This window comes from Ornithodoros turicata, chromosome 2 (genome assembly GCF_037126465.1).
Source record: "Ornithodoros turicata isolate Travis chromosome 2, ASM3712646v1, whole genome shotgun sequence".
In the NCBI taxonomy this organism is placed as follows: Eukaryota; Metazoa; Arthropoda; class Arachnida; order Ixodida; family Argasidae; genus Ornithodoros; species Ornithodoros turicata.
The window spans coordinates 121,582,512-121,604,566 of NC_088202.1; the positions used below are offsets into that span (position 1 = coordinate 121,582,512).

Below are 22,055 nucleotides of genomic sequence, written 5' to 3' on the forward strand. Positions count from 1 at the left end.
TGCAACTCCTGCGATGCAAATAGGTCGATTCGGCATGCATGTCCTTCTATGTCGTAAAAAACAACAACAACTTTGATTTGCTGGTTATGATTGGGGAGTTCCGTCGCCAGTGGCGATAGTCTATACCCTAAATCATAAATTCCTTTTGAGCATATAGATGAATTGCTGCATTTCAGTCACCGTAAGACGCAAAGGTAGCGAGGTGCGCGAAGAAGGCGAACGAATCCAAAATATTCTCCGTAGTCTGATGATGAATAAGTAAGAGATATCAGAGGCTGAATTGCTTCCACAGCTATCATCCTATCATTATAAAGGGGTGAGCAATGTACCCGAAGAGCACGACTAGATCACGAACATCAGCGCGTGCCAGGCACGCATAAAGCAGGTTATTTTGGGCCCGCCTACAAGGGGGCTCATTTTTTTCTTCTTCGTTTCGTCTTTCTTCTTTCAGAAGGCAATCCGTAGTGAATATGTTTTCTGTATATAGTGACCGATCCGAATGGTCATGTGGCCGCCGTGGTTTAGAAATGAACAACAGAGAGAGAGAGAGAAGCGAGAAGCCCAGACAATCACGTAGTTTCTCGTAGAAAAATCCGCGATATGTTGTGAAAAGGAAATATACTTGCATGGAGCTTCTACATCAAATCCCATCAGTAATTCCTAACTCCTTGTCTTTTTATTTCTTATTTCTTAATTTTCTTTATTTATTTATTTATTATTCCTTCTTATATCTTTTTCTTTCTTTAATTCTTCTCTTTTCTTTTTATTTATCCCTTATTTCTTAATTTTCTCTCTTTATTTATTTCCTGTAGCTTTCTTTCCGGAATAGCAAGCCGACGTCCCGTTTGGCTGACCTTTCCCCCGTTTTCTTTCCCTTTTCGTCTAATATATATATCCCCCCCCCCCATCAGTTTTTGAAGCGTCTGGACTCAGTGTCAATACCTCTCGTTTGGCAAAATGTCATTGGGCGCAGTTAGCTGTAGCCACCGAAGAGTGCCAGCGGGGGTTTTCCAGCCAGTGATTAAGCAGGGGAAACATCATTACGTGCGACAAGGGGCCCGCTTCAAGGGGGCGAACAGCAAAAACACGCGACGGATATTATTGGATTGCTTTTCGACACAGAGCCACACTGGGTGAGTCAATGCAAAAACATGTCCTTCAACTTGCATTTCCAGTAATGCGCAGCTGTCTCTTTGGTAGCACGATCACTTGCAGCACTATCAGACAAGAGGCTGTGCCTCACGAAGTAACAACTGTGAGCGTCACGCCCTTGTGGCCATCACTCGGCGTTTTACCGCGCAGGGTACAGATGAACCCGGCTAAAGCGATGCCTACGCCGCAAATGATAAACTGTACACAATTAATGTGGGTGTTCGTCCGCTCTTCGCGTAATAAGCTCGTAGATATGGCAGAATGAATAGAGCAATATTCTGCAAATGTTAATAGCCCGCATCGCGAACACACGGGCGTGACATGACTGGGAAAAAAATCATTAGCTCCACGAAAAAGAAGAAAAAAGAAAAGAAAGAAACCTAAGATTCCGTCACCCCCATTATTTGCCTCTCGCAAATCCTACACATAGGTGCAGAGCAGGAAACCATTCTTAACGAATCCCATATTTCAGCAAATACACACGTAGCACTTTCGTTCACTGACGCAACTCAAAGCAAAAGGAGGCTCCCAAGAAGAATTCCCGTCCCTCGAGCGATATATTATAATTGGACCTCCAGTTGGACGCTTAATATCCCCGGAGCACGCCTCATTACAAAGCTGGCTCATTTCGACCCCATTACGTACACCCATAGACGTGCTAGTTGAGTTACTATCTCTCTGGTCAGCTTCTGAGTGCCTTTTCTAGCCCCAAGAGACACGATTCTCTTGCCTCCTTCTTTCATGTCTGCGGCATGCTTGATTTTACCACCCACTTCGAACACGCACCTAGAACTTCAATCGTTTTTACAGCCTTTGGCAAAACGTCTGCTCAATGGCGCTCGCCTTCTATCATTAAATTCATTGGACCGCTTGTATACGAACACACTCGTGCTAAGTTTTCACTGTCCCTGCGTGATTTGGCGATTTTCTAGGCTTCGGGAGTCATGACGCACGTCCTAATGGTCACGACTGTTTGTTACGTGCGTGAAGTGATTCTAAATGAATACGATGGAGGTCCCGCGATAAAATACCCTTAAGCGAGATAATTTACGCGGTCGACATCCACACTGCAACGATATCCTCCGTGCTCACGTCGTTAAAGTACACATTGCGTTGCTGACCGGGAAGGCATTTATTTATTTCTATATAGCGGTTAATCTTGCCAGCTACAAGTATATATATCAGTTGGAATCGGTACGGAGAAGAGTTACGGCTACTTTAGCGAGGAAAAGAAACGTATTGCGTACATATACTCACAAAAGGAATATAAAATTAACGTTTCTCAACTGCGCTTTCTCAACTGGTGACTGTAAATATACAATACAATGGACTATGAAACGAAAAGGAGACCAGACATTTCACGAGTCGCTCGAATTGCAGGAACATTACTCAAGGGATTAGTTCAAGATGTACGCCGAGTTCTAGCAAAGGTAGCGCGGCGGCCACTGCAACCGCCAGGGGGCAGAATTTCGGGAACAGACTCGCTCAGCACTAAGACGCTGTGCTGATTGGTATCGACACTTATACTGTAACAGCGGCATAACGCTGTTTGTCGCAATGTTTGCAGTTCGTTGCTCGCGTCGTGGAATAGGTTCTTTCGATCGACATGTGACATTACCGAGACGCTACGTGTGGCATCGTACACACACGGAGTCTATCAGCGATGTCGGACACTATGACACCATGGACACAGGTACAAACGCACATGTACAAACGCACACGTACACTACGATGAGGTAACGGGTGGGGCAAGTGCGTGTTGGGACGACATCATGTAGAACGGCCGGGAAAAACCATAGGCAGTTCAGCGTGTTCCTGAATTTCGCACCGCCGCGGTGAAACACCCCCATCTCATCGTCAGCATCTATTGTTGTTGTTGTTGTTCCTGAATTCTGATCCCGTCTATCCGCAGTTTCTGGGTGAGCAACATTCATCTCACTCGGGCACTCAACAGCAGCAGTGAAATGATCAGCAGGTACAGGAAATAAATAAATAAACTGCGTTGCGGTGATGATGACCTTGATGCTTCACAGCGCTTCATCACTTATTTGCGTGTAATCGCCGAGCGAGTTTGTTTGGTCTCCCTTTATTTTTGACTGCTTAAGAATGACTATAGGCACGCATTTATGCGCATGAAACTTAAACGAACAACGCGCAGACACAGGCGAGGCGGTGGAATGAAAGGGAGAGAGAGAGAGAGAGAGAGAGAGAGAAAAAGAAAAGAAATCAAAGAAGACGAAAGCGGAAGAAGAAAGTACAAACAAAATATAGACTGCAGCATACAAGGGGCGGAATTTCGTGACTACATTTACCTTCGAGTTCTCCCTGCTTGGCTGAATAAACAGCCATACATCGCGAGCAATGAAGGGTATTAAAATCTGTCATTAAAAAAGAAGTAGAAGAGCTCGTTTAAAAAAAAAAGAAAAAGAAAAATGCACGAAATAAAAGAGTCAGCCACACGATAGTCAACTTCTAGATCGTGCGGACCTGAGAGAACAACAGTGGAACGCATTATGCCACTTTATATTTTCCCTTCGTCATCTTATATATATATATTTTTTTTTTCCACGCTCGTGCGAAATCTCCCACTTTCCCTTTCTTTTATGTTGCTTGTCTTCACTTTAATTTTTTCCTAATTCTTCCTATAATCGCAAATTTTCAGAGCGATGGAGCAGACAGAACCGCACTTGAGGAGCTACAATCTCCATATTTTTCTTTACATATCCAACCATCCGTACAACAACTATAACTTCCTTCAAGTCCGTCATTCTACGACGCCGCTCCACCGCTCCGATAAATGAATCAACTCGACTACAATACTATCAACGTGTAAGCAAAGCCATTTAGAAGCTCGTCTGAGACCTCTCTCTCTCTATCTATGTTTACCTAGATTTGCTGCAGGCAGAGTCACACATTCGGGTTCGCTGCTCTCTCACCCCTGGACGCGCTGCGCTTGAACTGTGTGACGGGAATGAGAACGAAGCGCGTTGTGCTGCGTGGAGCAATTACGCAATTTCTATTTGTCTTTGCAAGGGAGTTGTGAGAGATAAAGGTTACGGGAGCAATGAAACGTTTCGGAAATAACTTCTTTCTTGTGTGCGTGAACTTCAAATGCGATACGAATTGTCGCTATCCTCGCTATGCCTTCATTGAACCGTTATTGTTTTCCAAAAGAGTTGGGGTTATTAATGTAAAGTTAACAATTTTTAACATTTGTATCGATAATTAAATGTTAGAATTCATTTGAAAACATGACCCACACCGGCACACCTGCACGTGCCCCTCCGGAGCTACAGCCGCGTGTGCTGTTGCTCGTACTTTTCCGTGCCAACTATTTACGCCAAGTCGCTGACCGAGCCATACCTTCGCTCCAAAAAACTACGTGGAAGATGAGTAACATTTCCCTGAGCACGGCCCCTCGATCGCTCGAAGCGGAGAGAGCGATCGAGGGGCCGTGCCCTGAGTATAGGGATACATATATAACGGACAGATACGGACGGACGAGTCGGACGTCTGTCTAATGTATATTGTGCCTAGAGGAAATAGCTAGCCTGCACTAGTTTGCTTACATTCTATGTTCTACGTGGTGGCCGCAAACCAGGGTTGGCGAAGTTGGCTACGTTATTCCTGTTGCGTCACACTTCCCCGCAAACTAACCTCATAACTGGTTGTTTCCTACACGGTCGTCCCACGACATCATCGTTCATCATTTAATCGTTGTTGTTATTCCTTAATACTGCTTCCTCCGTGATAAGCCTTCAACATAAGCACACGGTCTCGCCCAGAACGAGTGCTGTATTACCTGACCTTTTTTAGTTTAAGCGATATGCTTGCTATAACGAACTGGTTTCTAACATGCACTACGTAGGTCACGGTCAAAGAGCACCGATCTTCCGCCACCATTTATTTAACTTTGTGTCCAGCCCGTAGCCTTTTCCTTTCAGCGCCTACAAGCTGGGTTTGCACCGTGTTAAGTATGTATGGAACCGGGTATATTTGCAGGATTTTCATGTCGGAGGGCTGTTGCGGTGTCCCGGAGGGGGAGGGGGGTCACGCCTATATCTTCTGCTTTTGCTGCGTTTTTGGCCTCTCTGGCTGGTATTCACAGGTTCATTCTGGTGCACAGGTGGCACCCTCTCAGCTCGATCATCACGCTGAGCGGAAGTAGATATCGCTTGAACCTCGCTTCGAGGAATTCCTAGGAAAAGGGTTGCGGTTGAAACTTCGAATTTTCTCGCGGTTCCCATGACTTCTACTTCTTCCAAAAGATATGGGCGACGATCCTGTGATGGCTGAATATTGTTGCGGCAACATATCCTCTTTCGCCTTTACAGTAACGACGAAGTGCTGCTCTCTGGGTAGGATACCGGAAAACTAGGTTCAGCACCTTCGGTGTCCCGATTCTCTACTCTCTTCAGATATGATTGTCATGTTTAAAAGTGTCTGACATCCCGGAAGCGCTTCTCACAACCAGTGGTTCTGGACATTAACCTTGGCAGACCAGTGGATCGTTCCCATTCACTATAATTATGTAGCTGCCAGAGAGGACATTAACAAAGGTTGCACGCTGACGAGCTATCTCTACTTCCTAAGGAGATGTTAGCGAACAATGTCGTTCACACGAACAAAGAGCGGTGGCACAGACGCGTCTGCTTCACGGACATTTCGCCATGTAATCCTCGTAGTGATCCTCTTCTCGGAAGTGTTCCCATATTGGTATACTCGAGACATTGAAACTCACATGCAATTTGGTGTAATTACTGTCGACCTTCTGTCAGTGGCGGTAGTGAAAACACAGTATTATACAGGGTGCCCCAGCCAGGGATTTCCCTACCCCCCCCCTGCATTTTTGCAACACCCCTCCTGAAATTTCTCAGGTGACCCCACCCAGCTCGGCCACCAACACGTTCTGTTAGAGAGTCCGGCGCAGCGAATTACATTCTGTACTGTCAAACTTGGGCTGTAGGACCACAGTCATGCAGATGATCGTACCATGCATTTGTCCAAAATCATTTGAAAGTGACTGTTCAATGCATATATTGCGCGCATATACGAGCAAAAATGCGTGCGGGCACGCAAACTCAATGTGGATCATCAAGAACCATTTGCGCCCAGCTCAATCAAGCGAGGTATTCTGCTTTTTCGTCTAAGGTTTTCACCGTTGGTTGCTAGGTAGTCATTGAGCTTCGTGAGACAAGGTGCTAGTCTTCTTTCTTTGTCGGTCGTGTGATTATGCATCTTAATGTTGAAATGCCGCTCATAATGAATCTGTATTCTAATGTACTGTGTTTTAACGTAATAACATGTACAAATAAAACGGGAAAGCTGTGCAGAGATGTCACCATTGTGCCACGATTCTTTCCGTGTCTAAGAAAAATTCCTTAAGCGGAACCTTCACTAACCATAACCCCCCTCTCCCCCAGCAGTGAATTTCTGGGGAAATCACTGGTCCCAGCTAACTGCGAACAGATTTTAAATATATATATATATATATGTATATATATATTTAAAATCTGTTCGCAGTTAGCTGGGACCAGTGATTTCCCAGATATATATATATATATCACTTTTTCCGAGATGAAGTCAGTTGCAATGTAGTATAGGCTGAAGGGCAGTCCTTAGGAGGGCACCAGCAAACTCCTAAGGCAATGTCCTAATCAACTTTCAATTATTACCTTTTTAATTATAAAAGATACGAAGTTGTCCCAATGAGAACATCTGGTCTATTTGGTCACCTGATAACGTAGCCGTTTTAAGAACAAAAATACGTTAGATAGATCGTCCGCAAAAATTTGTGAAGGAACACCTTTTTTTCTTTATTCTGGTCATTGCGCATCTTCGGAGACGCGTCTTTCCTTCACCCCCAATGTGGGAGGGTGAAAGAGCACACTATCGCCTCTTGCGTTCTGGAAAAAGATTAAAAGAAAACAGAAATGCAACCCAAGATAAGGGCAGTTCCGATAGTGTCACCCGATACATTTGTTGTTGTGTTGTTTCCGGAAGAAGCTCATCTTCGACGCATGAGGCGGCACTGTGCTCCTTCACCCTCTCACATTGGGAGTGGAAGGAAGACGCGCCTCTGGAGATGCGCAATGACCAAAAATAAAGAAAAAAAAAGTGTTCCTATACGAATTTTTTGCGAACGGCTATCGAACGGATTTTTGTTCTGAAAACGGCTACGGTATCAAGTGTCCAAAAAGACTGGATGTTCTCATTGGGACAACTTCGTAGCTTTTCTAATTAAAAAGTTAATTACTGAAAGTTAATTAGGACACTGCCATAGGAGTTTGCTGGTGCCCTCCTATAAGGACTGCCCTTCAGCATATACTACATTGCAGCTGACTTCATCTCGGGTAAAGTGATATATATATTTAAAAAAAAATCTGTTTGCATTTAGCTGGGACACCCTGTATATGGTGTGCCATACCATCAATGCGTATATGGGTATGCCACGGTATCCCAGCGTTCAAAATCCCAAATCTCAAAATCCCAAAGTGATATCAAAGCAAAATATGTATTTCAAAATAGGATGTCACTGAGCAATGTATCAGCTCCGCGTGTTTTCGATGTCCGTCATAGTCGTTTTAGCGGGCACATTTTAGCGACGGTCAGGCTTAGCAGGGCCCTGCTAAGCCTGACCGTCGCTAAAATGTGCCCGCTATATATATATTTATTAGACGAAAAGGGGGAAAAAAAGGGGGGAAAAGTCAGCCAAACGAGACGTCGGCTTGCTGTTCCAGAAATAAATAAATAAAGAAAGAAATAAAATTAAGAAATAATAAATAAATAAAAAGAAAAGAAAATAATTAAAGAAAGAAATAGGAAGGAATAATAAATAAATAAATAAATAAAATTAAGAAACAGGAAATAAATAAAAAGAAAAATAATTAGGAGATAAAGGATAAACTAACAAATGATAAAAGAAGGGTGAGGTAGATTAAAGACAAAGATGACAAAAAAAAGATGATTAACAAACGGTGAAAGAATGACGAGATGGGTCACAGAAGATGACTTTAAAAGGAAAGCATGAGGTTAATTCGTTGAGGGTGAGAGTGGGGTACAGAAGAATGAGATTGCACGACTGAGTTCACAGGCTGTTCATAAGACCTGAATCTCTCAAGAAAGTCAGAACTGCTTCGGTCACAGACCGCTGTGTGTGATCTCGTACTGGGCCGAGCAGCGTGGTCAGAGAAAAGTCCGTGCACTGCAGCTCGAGAAGGCGTCGTCTCAGCGTGGCTCGAGGGGTGTCGAATTTGTGCGCAAGTGGGGCATTTGGGTGACTGGAGAAGACCCATTTTACAGAGAAGTAGAGGTGTCCTGGCGGCATTAAGGCGTAGTCGGTGCAGAATGGACGTTTCTTGACAGGACTTAGCAGGGCGGACGCGCTGGAGCAACACATACCGAAGCGGCGTTTGATTGTTGGTTAGGTGAGAACGTGAGACCTATATAGCTCTGTTGTGAGACCGACGTTAGTCCCAGTTTGTCTTCTACAGGTCCCCGGACATGTTCTAGACGGTGTCGGCATCCGATTAAGGATTTTCAGCCCGTGGATCAATTCTTAACTGTGGGATTTCGGGATATTCCCTGCGTAACGATACAAAATGCATGACACGCGTACTTACAAATGTGGCATGCGGTAATTTTCCCAGAAGCTCCCTGCATCCTCAAATATCTCGCAGCACCTCTCACCCCCCCCCCCCCCCTCAAAAAAAAAAAAAATCATGAGACGACCCGATCATCCCCAGATGAAAATTCTGGCTAAATTTCTAGTGTTAAGTATTTAATATTTCTACTTATATACTTTATACAGCTGAACGGTACAGCCCATCTTTCCGAGCCTGCATGGGAAGGATCGATTGGAGAATGTGAATGTTTTTCAGCGATATGTCTGAGGAAGCGTACAATTCATGCGGATGAATATTGCTGAACACGCGACCATAAAATACAGGCAGTAACATTAGTTACCGCCAGACGCTCGTCGGCCGTACCGTATCTGCCTCTGCTCTATAACGAGCGGCAATTAAGAGGGAGGAATATAGTAGTACCACCATGTGGGGGAAAAAACTGTAGCGCTAGCTAACGACCACCAGTGCATCGCCGACGACGCAGCGTGCGTGACGTTTAGGGACATCCAACTCATCTCGCAGACACGCACGAACTGCCCACAAATTCACCAGCGTAGTTTTTCATGGTTGCCGAGTTCGCCTAACGATGTTCGCGGTGTACTATATGTACCTGTGCTGGATGCACGACGCCACGCTTCTGGTCGCTGCTGTTTCCATCGGTATTGTAAATGCCGCGGTTACACATACTTGGAACTGGCAAAGCGAACTGCAATTCCTCCAATAGATATCAGCAGCAGCATAATACGTAGTAGATGCGGCAAGTAGGTGCGGTTCGAATAGAATAGAAAAGAAGTAGAAAGAAAAAAACGGGAACGTAGGTCACACTGGTGCGGCCAGCTGTTCCAGTACGCTTGATGTGTGACGCTGAATGATTTAAAAGATTATTTCAGCATATGTCCTTGAGGTAGTTTGCCAGTGCACACAGCGCGGGTTGCTGGTGTTGCTTTGGCCAGCTCCCCAGTACCTTCTCAACACTAAAAGGTTGGTTGTCAAGTTTCGCGAGGGCGTTCTTCAGTGTTCGCCGACTATGTCGAAGCGTCGGCAGGTGGCCAGCACGTGCTCCGTGTTCTCCACAGTTCTGCAAGCTGAACAGCTCGGCGATCCAACGACACCTATCTTATGAAGGAAGGCTGCTGCGAACGGGACGTTGAGTAGCAGGCGATGGATGACGGACTCTAACGGCCTTGGCATCTTCGATGGGAGGCAGTAGGTGCAGTTGGGGTCGAATCACACTGCTGGTGCCTTGATTCAATTGGAGCTACATATTTGTTTAGCACATCATAAACTTCGCAATCATCACAAACTAAACAGAAGAATGCTTGTGCTGCGCAGTCCGAACTAGATCTTGTGTCTTCGGAATCGTACATAATATATGGAATTCCAATTACGTGTCTAACTTTGTATTCTCGCGGACTACCCTGTTTCTACGCAACACGGGCATTATAAAAGTATACTGATAAAAAATATAGATCAATATAACGTGACTTGCTGATGATAATATATATTTTCTACTTACCCTTCGACGCTCCTTTTTTTCTACGTTTCCTTCTCAATTTGTCTGTACTGCACATCACAAACGGACGCCTCAATGGTTCGTACTAAACTACTCAAGTCATTTCTCTTCATTCTCATATCACTCACCTAACGGACTGCGTGTAATGCGGTATATAGGGTATGGTAACTCCAGCGGTGATACACCCCATGTCAACGTCATCATATATTTGTTGTTGCTATAAAGGAGCGCACGATCTCACTACAGTCTGGCAATATCGTCGCTCCACGAGATACCCCACCTCCAACGTCCCCCCCCCCCCCTCGGACTTCTGACTACAAGACAAAACTGTTGGCCATGCTGCAACGTGTATCGGGAAGATGCCTATACGCCGTTGCTAGGAGATGGACGGTCAACGCGCGTGATGACGTCATCTGCCGCTCTTCACGAAAACTAAACTTGTGAATGATTTCCAGCTCCGCGAAAGTTCAGTGTAAATACATAACGTTCACAAGGAGCATTTAAATTGAACGTTCGTAGTCTTTGAGGCCCGTTGTTCTATAACACGACGAAAAATAGGTACGGTTCTTCAAAGAAAAATCGGTAGTCTCGTTTATGCCGGATGGCAGATAAACTCTAAATATTTGTGAAAAAAAAAAAAAGGAAAAAGGAAAAGAAAAGAGAAACGGCTACAACGGAGGAACACACGAGAAAGGGTGACATGCGGGATTTCAGCAATCATCAAGAGATACATGGTAACATACGCGGAGAAACAAGGACGGACAACTTCGCGTTTCTCGCGTTTGTCTTCGCTTTTGTTACCACGTTACTCAGCCAACGCGCTTTACACCTACTCGCAGTCAAGAGATATATACAGTTTTCCGAATTGGGCAGCTGAGAAGGATAAATGGTATCGCTGGGAAAGTGCAGGTGCGGCTACGGGCATCATAGAAGCCGGTATTATCATATCAAATATGCTTGTCCATCGAGAACATTGTACCTCAGACACTTCTCTACATGCTGACGACAGGTTTACAGGTTCGAGATTTACAGGTTTTTCATCTCAAGATCTCTCCCTCGTTTCTGCGTGTCCAAGCGCGGAAATGAGCGGTTTGCACGCATGAGAACACATCTATTATTTAAAGCCAGTTCGTCACAGCGGGCGTTTTTGCTTTTTCAACGTATACGATACGAACGCGTATATTATTTGAAATATAAAAGAACAAGTACGCAATAACTTCCCCGTGACACGCATGCCATTGCAGGTGTCTCTTTGAAGTAGGCTTTCCACTTAGCAGCGTTATCCGTGTATTGTCCCCGTATTTTCGAGGAACAAAAACACAATGAGGAGGCCCTCTCGAGGGAGTTGAAGAGGTCTCGAGGGCTGTGCAAAGGGTTCTCCCGAAAAGGGGGCCTCTATGCGCACCGCATGAGGTTCGCCGTTCTCACCAGAGGGAGGGCCCCATCCATCACTAAACGGGGCTCTCGAACGGTATGCGTCTCTCTTTTCAATATTAGCATCGTAAATTTGTGATGAGAGATTCCGCTATTACATTTTTACAACCGTCATACCTCCATTCCCTGACTTCGTGCCGCGTGAAGGTGAAATAAGAACAACGGCGGCGTTCTTATCGCGTTTTAGTGATGTTCCTCGCAGAGCTCTCTTTTATTCTGCTCAGGATTTTTCGCAAGACACTTCAAGAACGGCGGTTGATGATGATGTTTCATTTGCTCCACTATAGTACACTACATACAGTACCTAGGTGCCTAACCATACTGTTGTTGTTGTTTTTAAGTGTTGAGAGAGGTCAGCCGATATCTGGCTTGCAACTCTTCAAAAAAAGAAAAAACGGCACACGCTCACCCACACACACTCACAAAGAGAAAACAAAAAGGAAAACAGACATAGGGAAATGAAGATGCGCGGAAGCACGTGTCACAGGTCCCGCAGGTTTGCGGCCTTGAGGAATTGTAGCAGGTAGCCTGCCGCCTTGCGGCAATTGTCGTCCATAGACCATGCACCCATAACCTTTGCAATCGTAAGTGGCGGGCTGTACAGTGTGAAGAGACGCTTTTCGAGGATCTTTCTCTCGTCCTCATATTTCGTGCAGTGCAGTAGTATATGGATGTCGTCTTTGCTTGTGTGGCATTCTCTACATGTAGGGTCGTCGGTCATGTTTAGCTTATACCTATAGGCTCTTGTGAAAGCAGTACCAAGTCGGAGGCGATCAATGAATGTTGCGTCAGTCATTTATATGTACCACCGAGGGTCATACTGCATTGTCATCGGCTTCGGACGGTATGCATACTCAACGCTAGACTGGGGTTGTCGATTCAACAAGATAAGGTGCTGGAATACTTCGTAAGCCATAAATGGAATATCATGTTGCATATCGTTACAAACAAACGGAAATAGAAAGAAACGAGAAATGCATCTGCGAGTGTTAACTTGCGTAGCATCAGTCCACACAGAAGCAATTTCTGCGTCTTATTTCATAATTCATATCTAATTGCATCTCTCTCTTTCTCCTATTCTTCTCCATTTCCTAGCGTATAGACTGGCTCTATCCATTTCAACAATAAATTTATTTTGGAGTTCGCACGCGTCAAGTCTTGCGGAGTGTGAAGAATCACTACCGAAAAGGAAGAATGCGCCGTTTGACGAAAAGGGCATCGAAGTATAAAGTGCGCGCGGCGCAAAACAGCGCCCTCGTTATAATAAATGGCACGCAGTGTCTTCCCACATCCGGATGTTTTCTTTAGAAGTCGCGCAGTCTACCGGACCTAATCACTCAGAGCTGACGTCCTTCAACGAACGGGTTGAAATAATTGAGAAAAGTGCCGAGGGCGAGCCCACTTTTGCATATGCACGTCTGCCATTGCAGACGACTGACGAGCCTACGGCACTAAAATCCCGTTAGGCCTCGGCGTAGGTCGCCTCCACGTAGGCGGCGCAGCCCACGGGTGTTTCTTCCGGAAAACGCTTGCTCGGCACGAAGTACTTTTCTCGTTCCAACACACCCGGTTGCTCTGCAAGACACACTCATAAAACCGTTCGCAGTCAGTGTTTTCTGCTCAGCACTTTTGGAGGGCTCTTTGTCAGAACTGCATGTAGTTTGAACACTCGTCGCCTACTGGCATTCGCGTAAAAATCTAGCCGTCACAGCAAGTGTCATCAACAGCTTATTACTCCATCCACTTTAGTGAACGTGGTAACGAAACAACAAGTACAACAACAACAACAACAATTATAATGAGTGGTGTGTTTGTCCGCCACGGGCAATAACACTCTATCTCATTACCGTAGTCGTTGTTTTCTTTTTCGTGCTTGTGGTGATTAAAATGATGACCCGAAGAAGAGAAACGTGGTTCTGGGCTGGCGTAGGTGATTGTTTCGAAGGAGCAAGGAATAAGTGGAGGCAACCATCGAAACAAAGAAACAGAATAGACGGGACATAAGCATGAATAGCATCAAATGGATACATCGTGAGACCCAGCACCCAGTCAACAACTTATGGAAGGAAACACTGTAGATCAACGAATCTATTTACAGATATAAAGTTTCCTAAACATTGTAGAACGGCTGCCTCTTAAAAATTGGAATTTATGAATTGCGAGTAATGTCTGAACTAATAAATATGCAAAATGACGAAAAACCTGAGACAAGGAGCAAAAAGGAACACACGCAACACGTTCTTAAGAGAGAACGTGCTGTGTGTGTTCATTTTTGCTACTTGTCTCAGGTTTTTCGTCGTTTTACAACGTACGAGCTCGCCTGCAGCCTTGCACTTCCATCTAATAACTACGCCTCGGTCAGTCGGTGTGACACGCAACGCTGGCTTCTGTATATTCCGGAGGAAGCAAGCTCATAATTGCGATCAGGCCGGGAGCTCAGCGATGCCATTCCATAGGTCCTAATGTGATGATTCTAGGTGTTATAATATAATGTCATACAGTTTCAGGACAGGGGATGCACATCAATGGGTGCGTCAAGTACCGTCTCTTGTGCTCCAAAGAGGGTGACTCTACCCGACTCCACTATAGGACGCTCTGCTTATCGCACCAAACGCGCATCGCCCATATATATAACCAGCCTATAACGCTAGGTACTTCCGCTCACACGTTTCCGCTTCGGAGAGCGTGGGGAACATTTCTTCTAAGTTCGTGGAGTCCATTGGAGCAGAATGAATTCGTACCGAACCCGTACTCCAGATCCAAAGCTACTGAAGTGCAATGACGAGCCCTCCATGTCACTTGAATGCCACCAAAACGCGTGAAACCTTGCGGAACTACATGACTGCACTTCCCTTTCGGTCGCTTTCGCCCACGTTTGAGATGGATTCACAGGGATTGACTCTAACACGCTCCGCAAGTTCTTTTGGTCGTTCAGTGGACAGTGTCATGACTCTTTTGACTCTGGAGTATATACGTATCTACTTAATGCACCCATTGTGTGCTGATTGGGTAAATGACGTTACAGCTGAGAAAAAAAAAAAAATCAATGTCTGCCGCCACACTCGACCCATGTGTCGTTTGAACTGCTTCTCACCTCACACATCCTATACCCTTTAAAAACTGTGCTGCATACAGTCCGCCAGGTGGTACATTATTTATGATACGCGGCACCAGAAGCTATGAATGTGTACACCTGGTATGCCACAGTTTTGAGCGACTAACAAAAGGGGAGCATTCGATTTTGTCTGAAGAGCGTCTTGCGTTTTGACAAGTGTATATTATCGGTTTCCCAGCTTGGTAAGCGACTTGTCCGCACGAAATTCTACATAAATCAAGCACACTTGTGACTACTGGGCATGAACTGCATAATGCAAGAGGCAATAGTGAGTATTTCAGTAAAAAACAAAAAAAGAAACAAAGAATAGGAAGATGGACGCTTTACATGTCAGAAAAATAGGAAAGGGCGTAGGGGTGATATCAGGTCAGCGTCGTTGTTTTTTTTTTCTCTCCTTCTCTCCCTCTCTTTTGTGGCGTTGCGAGGAGCCCATTTGGGAGCAGTACAACTTGCCACGTGACGAATTCAATTTCCCCCTTTTTTACAAATCAGCCGATGATTTTAGAGAAACGTGTAAGTTCGGCGACGCCTCGATACAGACCTCTCACTAAAATCACCGCAATAGTCGTTACTTTGTTGTGGTACGAAATCAGCTTGATGAACACACTTTCTTAAAAAGACACAAATAGAGCACAGACGCTTCTGTCGCACGTTTCACGTTTCACTTTCCTTTCACTTTGTACTCCGTGTTATCCCGTATGAGCCCTTTACGGTGTCTCCTCCCTAACAACCGCGCTTCACGGAGGACTTAACAGCGCACCTTCGACGCACTGGTGCTTTGCGATATCCAAACATGTACGTCTACCCACCGCGGCCTAGACTACTCGCAAATTGGACCCGCTCGTGGGGTCCCCAAGGGGACTGGGACACGTCCATAACGAATGCCAGTGAAAGCCGTTCCGCTGACCGCCTCTGCTTTTGTCCGCACGTCCTCTTGGAGCGCACGAAAGACCGACCGTCCACGCTGTCACGCATCGAAGATCAGAACATGGAACTCCCGTCGCGAATACCCGTCGGTATATAAAGTAGATTATTCACGATTCGCAGAGGAGTTTCTCTCGTTCTGTGACAGAGCCACCTGTCCCCATACCCTAATACGGCTGTTGACCTTTTCACTATACGGGAGGATATATCGCTTCAAGGCGCGACATGTTTGTGTACCCTGATCGCTCTAAATACGATTAACAAAGAAAATAAACCTCGAAAGTATAATAGGAAAAGAAAGATAAATGTTGGTATTCTGCTATGTCCTGTTGTTTTTCCTGCTAACTCTAGCTATGCTCTGTTTGGGAACAGGCATAGAATGACAAATGGGGCGCCTCATACCCCTTCTAAGAAGGGAAACCAGGAAATGAAAAGCTGTTTATAAAAGTGTGCAACCCATTATTTCATGCGAACACGCACAGCAAGGAATAAAACTCAGCCCGTGCCGCTCAGTGCTGGCTCGCGATCAGTCATGGTAAAAATTAGCATACGTAAACGAGTTATATGTGAGCTTGCCAAGCTCACATATAACTCGTTTATTTATTTTTTCATGGCCCCGTACAAGAGTTGTTTGTTTTCTATGGGAGAGAGAGTCACTTTTTCTTTACACATCTGGAAACACTGGAAAGTCATACACTGTTGTAGTCTATGCCCGTGGTACCCCATTTCATCGTCAGTATGTAGTTGTTGTTGTTGCCTGTGGTATGGTAACTAAATAAACTAAGTTCATAGGGTGGCACATTTCACTAAGCGCGCAAACGGTGCGGGAAACCGCGCCATATCGCATAATGTACGACACGGCTCTTAAAGTTGCTGACGTTCGCAGACAGCTGTGCCTCAAGTACCAAGCCAGACCTAACAGAGGAATCCAGTGATCCTGACCACAGACGGAATTTCGGAGCTACACAACGGAACCAGTGTTATGCCATGCCCCTAGTTAGTTCTCATCTGCGGCTGCGTTCGTCCTGCTGCCATGCCACTTTTCTTTCGTATAATTACGTTTAGCGATCTTGTACAAACATGTGAGCTGCCAAGGGTTGCGTTTCTGTCTGGTATCGCTCTTCTTTGCGGCTTGCCGGAGCTTATAGATACGGGGGGCATATGGGGACTGCTACGCGTTAAAGTCTTTACAGCGATCCATTTCTTTGCGTTTGTTTCAGTCAGATTGATAGTACGGGAACCTTGTTGTGTTTCCTTGTGTAGAAGGAAAAAATGAACACGGTGGCTCTCAGTTATCGAGAGGATGTCACTCAGATACAGTATGTGTATCACTTTTTTTTTTTTTGTGCCGTTCTTGTTTTGAAAACGATTGCTATGAATGAGTGACGACGCAATTCTTCCCTGCGATATCTTGTTTTTTAACCAATCCTAGGTTGTTGTTTTTTAATTAATTTTAATTCTTAATTAAGTCTTAATTAAGTCTTAATTTAGTTAAGTCTTAATTAATTAAGTCTTAATTTTAATCCCAACCAGTCCAAGCTGTAAGCAATTATTTCGGGAGGAGGAGGAAATATCTGTTTATTTACAAACATTGGGGTGGGTGACACAATTAACAGGGGTGACAATCAAGAGCACCACACGACATTGCATTGTATCAATTACCTACCTGTGTATTAAGTAAGTAACTGCGTAGTAAGCGTTCCCAACATAATCATCAACGTTACCACAAAGTTGGTAACTCGAAAGGATGACAGTGCGACGAAGAATGTAAAGCATCGTACTCATGTAGGTTAAACTGCACGGTCGTCCCCATCTCCATGTTAGTCCGAAACGTATCCGGCTCCCACTCGTATAGGGCCGTCGTTTTACAGCAACAATCGTTGTGCGTCGCGCATTTCACAAGGGCTAACAATCTCATTTACCCGGCGAGGGACCTCTAGCATGGATTACGCGAACATCCGCCAGTTGACACTTCCTGTGTGGAGCGCATATAATCTGAACTGATAGGCTCGGGTCGCTAAATATCCGGTTGGGTTACACTACGTTTCAGGTCCCTCAAACAGCGCCCTCCTGAACTCGACATGCGCAAAGCTAATATGATGCGCCTAATAAATCGGTGACATAGTGTGGACAGGAAGAAGTATCGCGTGAAGGGGCTTCCGTTTCTTCAGTGTCGTCGCTGTGACCACCATTGCCGTCTTGAGACGATGAGCCCAAAGCGTCCGCAATTAAAGAACCCGGTTTTATGCGATCACGGCTGATTGTGCATATCCTGAGCCGCTTATCAGCCACTCCCTGTGGCGCATCTTCCAATGCATCCCTGCAGCACTTTGCCAGAGCACTTCCGGATCGCATTGTGGAAATGAGGCTCGGGATAGTACGGGCGCCTTGCGAATAAACGTCTTAAACTGCAGTCTCGTTAAGTGGAAAGTGGCTCGCTGCAGAATATGGGTCGTCGTCGTCGCGCTATCTGTTCCCAGCACTATCGCGGAGAATTTGAGGCTCTGTCAAGGCTCAGTGGTGGGCTTAAAAGAACAAATGTTTCTCAGAGAATAGCGGACATTTAGTGTTGGAAATGACCCGAAGGCAGAACAAAGATGCCCTCCGAAAAGCTCGCAAGAAAACGTATACGTTCTTTCTTTCCTCTAGAACGGTGCACGGATGAACAATAAATCACTGGAAATATCCAATGTTGTGTCTATTTGTGGTTCGTGTCGCAAGAAATACGTAAAAGAAAAATTTTCATTCAGCAGTACCATCCCGGACTGTCATCGTTAATTTGATGTCACTGTTAAAGTTGCTCGCGAAGCCGCGCGATTCGATTGAGTGAGGCACGTTTCTCGAGCGTGAGTAAATGGTGGTGGTGGTGGTACGATGTTCAAAGGAAGAGGAGTTAGGTCTGCCCGCTCAGACAAGGTGGCAAGTTTCGCTCCTTTGTGAAAAGGGGGAAGTGGAGAAGGGGGAGTAAAAGAGAAAGGATAGAGAAGGTAAGAAATTAAAATAAATGACAAACAAGAGTCGTAGAGAGAAAGAAATTAGTAAGAGAGGAGGGAAGTAAAGGAAGGGAAAATGGGGGTGAGCAAATGCAAACCAAGCAAATGAAACAAAAGGCAGATTGCTCGGAAATAGCACGCCGCCACCACCACCACCACCACTACCACCACCACCACTACCAAGGTAGACTTCCAAAGGCCTCAACTGATAAATATTTAATGTGTGATAAATAAAATATATTGGGCATAGCGAAAGAGACAGAATGACTTTCTCTTCTCTCCCTATTATTATTATTATTTTTTCAACATCAACATCAACAGAATGGCTTCTCACTGGCTCCTTCTAAATGACCTTTTTCTTTTCTCGATTAATGTGACTTGCGAAACTAGTGCGAATTTTGTGGCTAATGACATTGTTCCCACTGAATTTCGGAACAAAAATTGAGGGGGTTTTGAGGGACCTTTTGAGGTTCAGACGTCATTTTGTCTGGGATGTAAAACACAGTTTATGACCAGGCCTTCAATATTTTGCTGAACTATTTATAAGCTACAGGTATCAGATGAAAGAATACGGGGACTGCACAATATCGGTTCACAGATGTGACTGACAGCTACAGAATTCTAAAGATCATAGTACAGAAAGGAGAATTTAATAATAGAATAGAGGGTGCCGTTCATTCCTTGCTGCTGGTTCCTATTGCAAAGAGTACTAACTCCTGTCGTTTCGAAGCTACAATTCTGACTTCGGAAAAGCGTAATTTGCACAAGCAGCTCCACGAGAACAAGAAAAAAAATCAAGGGTTTCCAAGGACTGTAAAGAAAAATCCAAGTTTTCCAGACCTTGAAAATGCATTTTCAAATTCCATGGTATTCAAGGGTTTTAAGGACCAGTAGGAACCATGTAATGAGAGAGAGATATATAGAAAGGGTAAGAACAGACAAAGCAGGATAATGCCCATTACGATGACGGGTATGGATATTCAGTAATAGCGTATAAGGCTAAGGACCTGCACCAACAGGCACCAATTCGTGTACTTTAAAGGAAACGCCACTCACAACAATTAGGTGTTGATGTTGATGAAGAAAAATACTAGGGAGTGGTTGAATTCGTCACACGACAAATTCGGCTACTGCCATAAACAGACCCCCCCCTCTCCAAAGGTGAAAACAAAAACATATATATATATATATATAAAAGAGAACCCCCACACACACGAAATCACCGGTTCACGTAGTGATTTACCGCACAGTGAATTACATGGTCCTAACTCCTAATAGACTTGACTCCAACGCACACCTCTGGATACATGTCACAAGCGCTGACAAGGCCGACAAATGACGATGACTTTGCGCATTCCATATCCGAATAATGTTGCAGCAAAGGCGAATGAGTACTTACCGTTGTACCATTGTTGAGGCCCAAAGTCTCCCATATGTGTCATACTGGCCAGGAGTTAGAAGGGATCACATTTTCGTGCACCGCTGGCCGAAGCATGCCACCTGGTCAAGTGCACATGCGGTTAATTACGTTGCAAAAGCACACATAAGAGCGTATACAAACTGATTACGTGGAGACACATTCAGTACCGTACACAAGGTCACATATGCGATGGCGCATGCATACAAACACATCACATCCACACCAGCTGCTACAATGCGCGCAAGATTAAACTTGCGTGCGCTTGACATCGCAATCTCACGCAGGCTCCTGGAATCAATACAGCAGAGTTTACACAACTTGCTTTTAGGATGAGCGAAGCATTAACACACACACACATAGACACAAAGAAGAACAAGACAAGACAACATTAGCGACACGTCTTAGTATTAAAGTGACACATTAGCTGCAGCACACACGTTTATACCTATATTGTGGGACCAGCACACAAGAACCCATCGAAGGAGGAGAAAATACGCGGTGAACGGTTCAACAAACGGCTCGTCAGGCATCGCTTAACGAGACTTTCATTAATATCTCATGCTATACCCCTTTGCACTCGGTTGTATGGCTCGTTAATTCCCTTCTTAAATACCACCGGCATCAGCAATCAGCCATAGGCTACCACGTAATTATGGATAAGAGACTGTCAATGCACCTCCTCGCTCTTCCTTCTAAGCAGCAACAAAACATTTGCCTGGTCCGTAAAACTGGTATTGAGACCGTAGAAGATGGGCAGTACCAGGTGCTAAACGAAAAGCAATCTTTCCAGATACACCCTGGAGGTAGCAGGATAACTTAATGCGGCACAATCATTCTTCTCGTGAGAAAAAAAAAAAAGCATTCTTGAAAGAAATACAACGAGCACAGAGGCTATTTTTTGTCACGTGGCACAAACCTGCCGTGCCAATGGCTGTTTCATGAGTCGGGTGGTGCCGAAACGAAGGGTCCTGTTTCGATATGTCATCAATCTCACATCTTGGGGATCTGCGATAAAATTCGCATCGGCAAGGAACTAAACGAACGCAAGAAAACAGCATTGGTCGAGTGGCGCTCCTGACGGGTGTCCACTGCTCAATGTGTGTCACGTCGACGGTTCGGTCAAAATTTCCAAAGTGGGCGTTTCGATTCTGGTTCGGCAGATGCGAAATCCAGTCTCCGTAAGGGGTTTCAAGTATACCTTGCTGCGCAAAATGTTTGCAGTTCTGTTCCACTGATGCGCCTGTCCAGTTGTCTATCCAGTTCTGACACGCCAATACCCACAAGGAAACTCTATACGAGTGTGGTGTGCACAATGCGGCATCCGCGCATGTGATTCGTTAGGTCTCGTGTTGTCGTTCGTACTTGAAATCATATCCCTCAGGCGTCGCCTACCTGTACACAATGGAGTGTCGCTTTGAGAAGCACTCCCTCAATTACGGTTGGCAACAGCGTCCATAACTATGCGACACACATGCGCTACGTTCCACAACCCCATCAGTAAGCATGTGTACTCGCAGACTGAATTTCAAAGTGTGCGATTATGTGGGCACGACAGGAACCTCTTTTACATTTTAATCTACCTGCATATTGGTTGCAGACGGGTCTCATACAATGAGCAGGTACGAACAGTTATTTTAGTGACTTGCACTTGAATAGGAGAACAATCATCGCATCAGAACTCGAACCGTTGTGCGTTTTGGAAAGCGTAATTCATACACTACCAATAACCATTAGTATTATTGACCACGGATTACCAAACATGGAAGAATACGCATCTACATTGTCCTTCGTTATCCTGCTGGGGCAGGCAATGGGGCAGTGTACCGCCACAGCGGCGGTGAATCGCCCATTTAATCATCATCATCATCTAAAGTATATA

General features: G+C 45.1%; 1 protein-coding gene across 5 annotated transcripts in view; it reads right to left on the minus strand.

Annotated features, from left to right (window-relative positions):
* Window positions 1–22,055, minus strand: part of LOC135386023 (protein TANC2-like) — a 127,001-nt gene that overhangs the window by 45,904 nt on the left and 59,042 nt on the right. The window contains exon 2 of one of the 5 annotated variants that reach the window (XM_064615735.1): window positions 20,156–20,256. The exons of the other annotated variants lie outside the window; for them this stretch is intronic. Coding sequence (XP_064471805.1) covers window positions 20,156–20,198 — 43 coding nt within the window. The 5' untranslated portion in view covers window positions 20,199–20,256. The remainder of the gene's footprint in view (window positions 1–20,155; window positions 20,257–22,055) is intronic. 5 annotated transcript variants of the gene reach the window in all.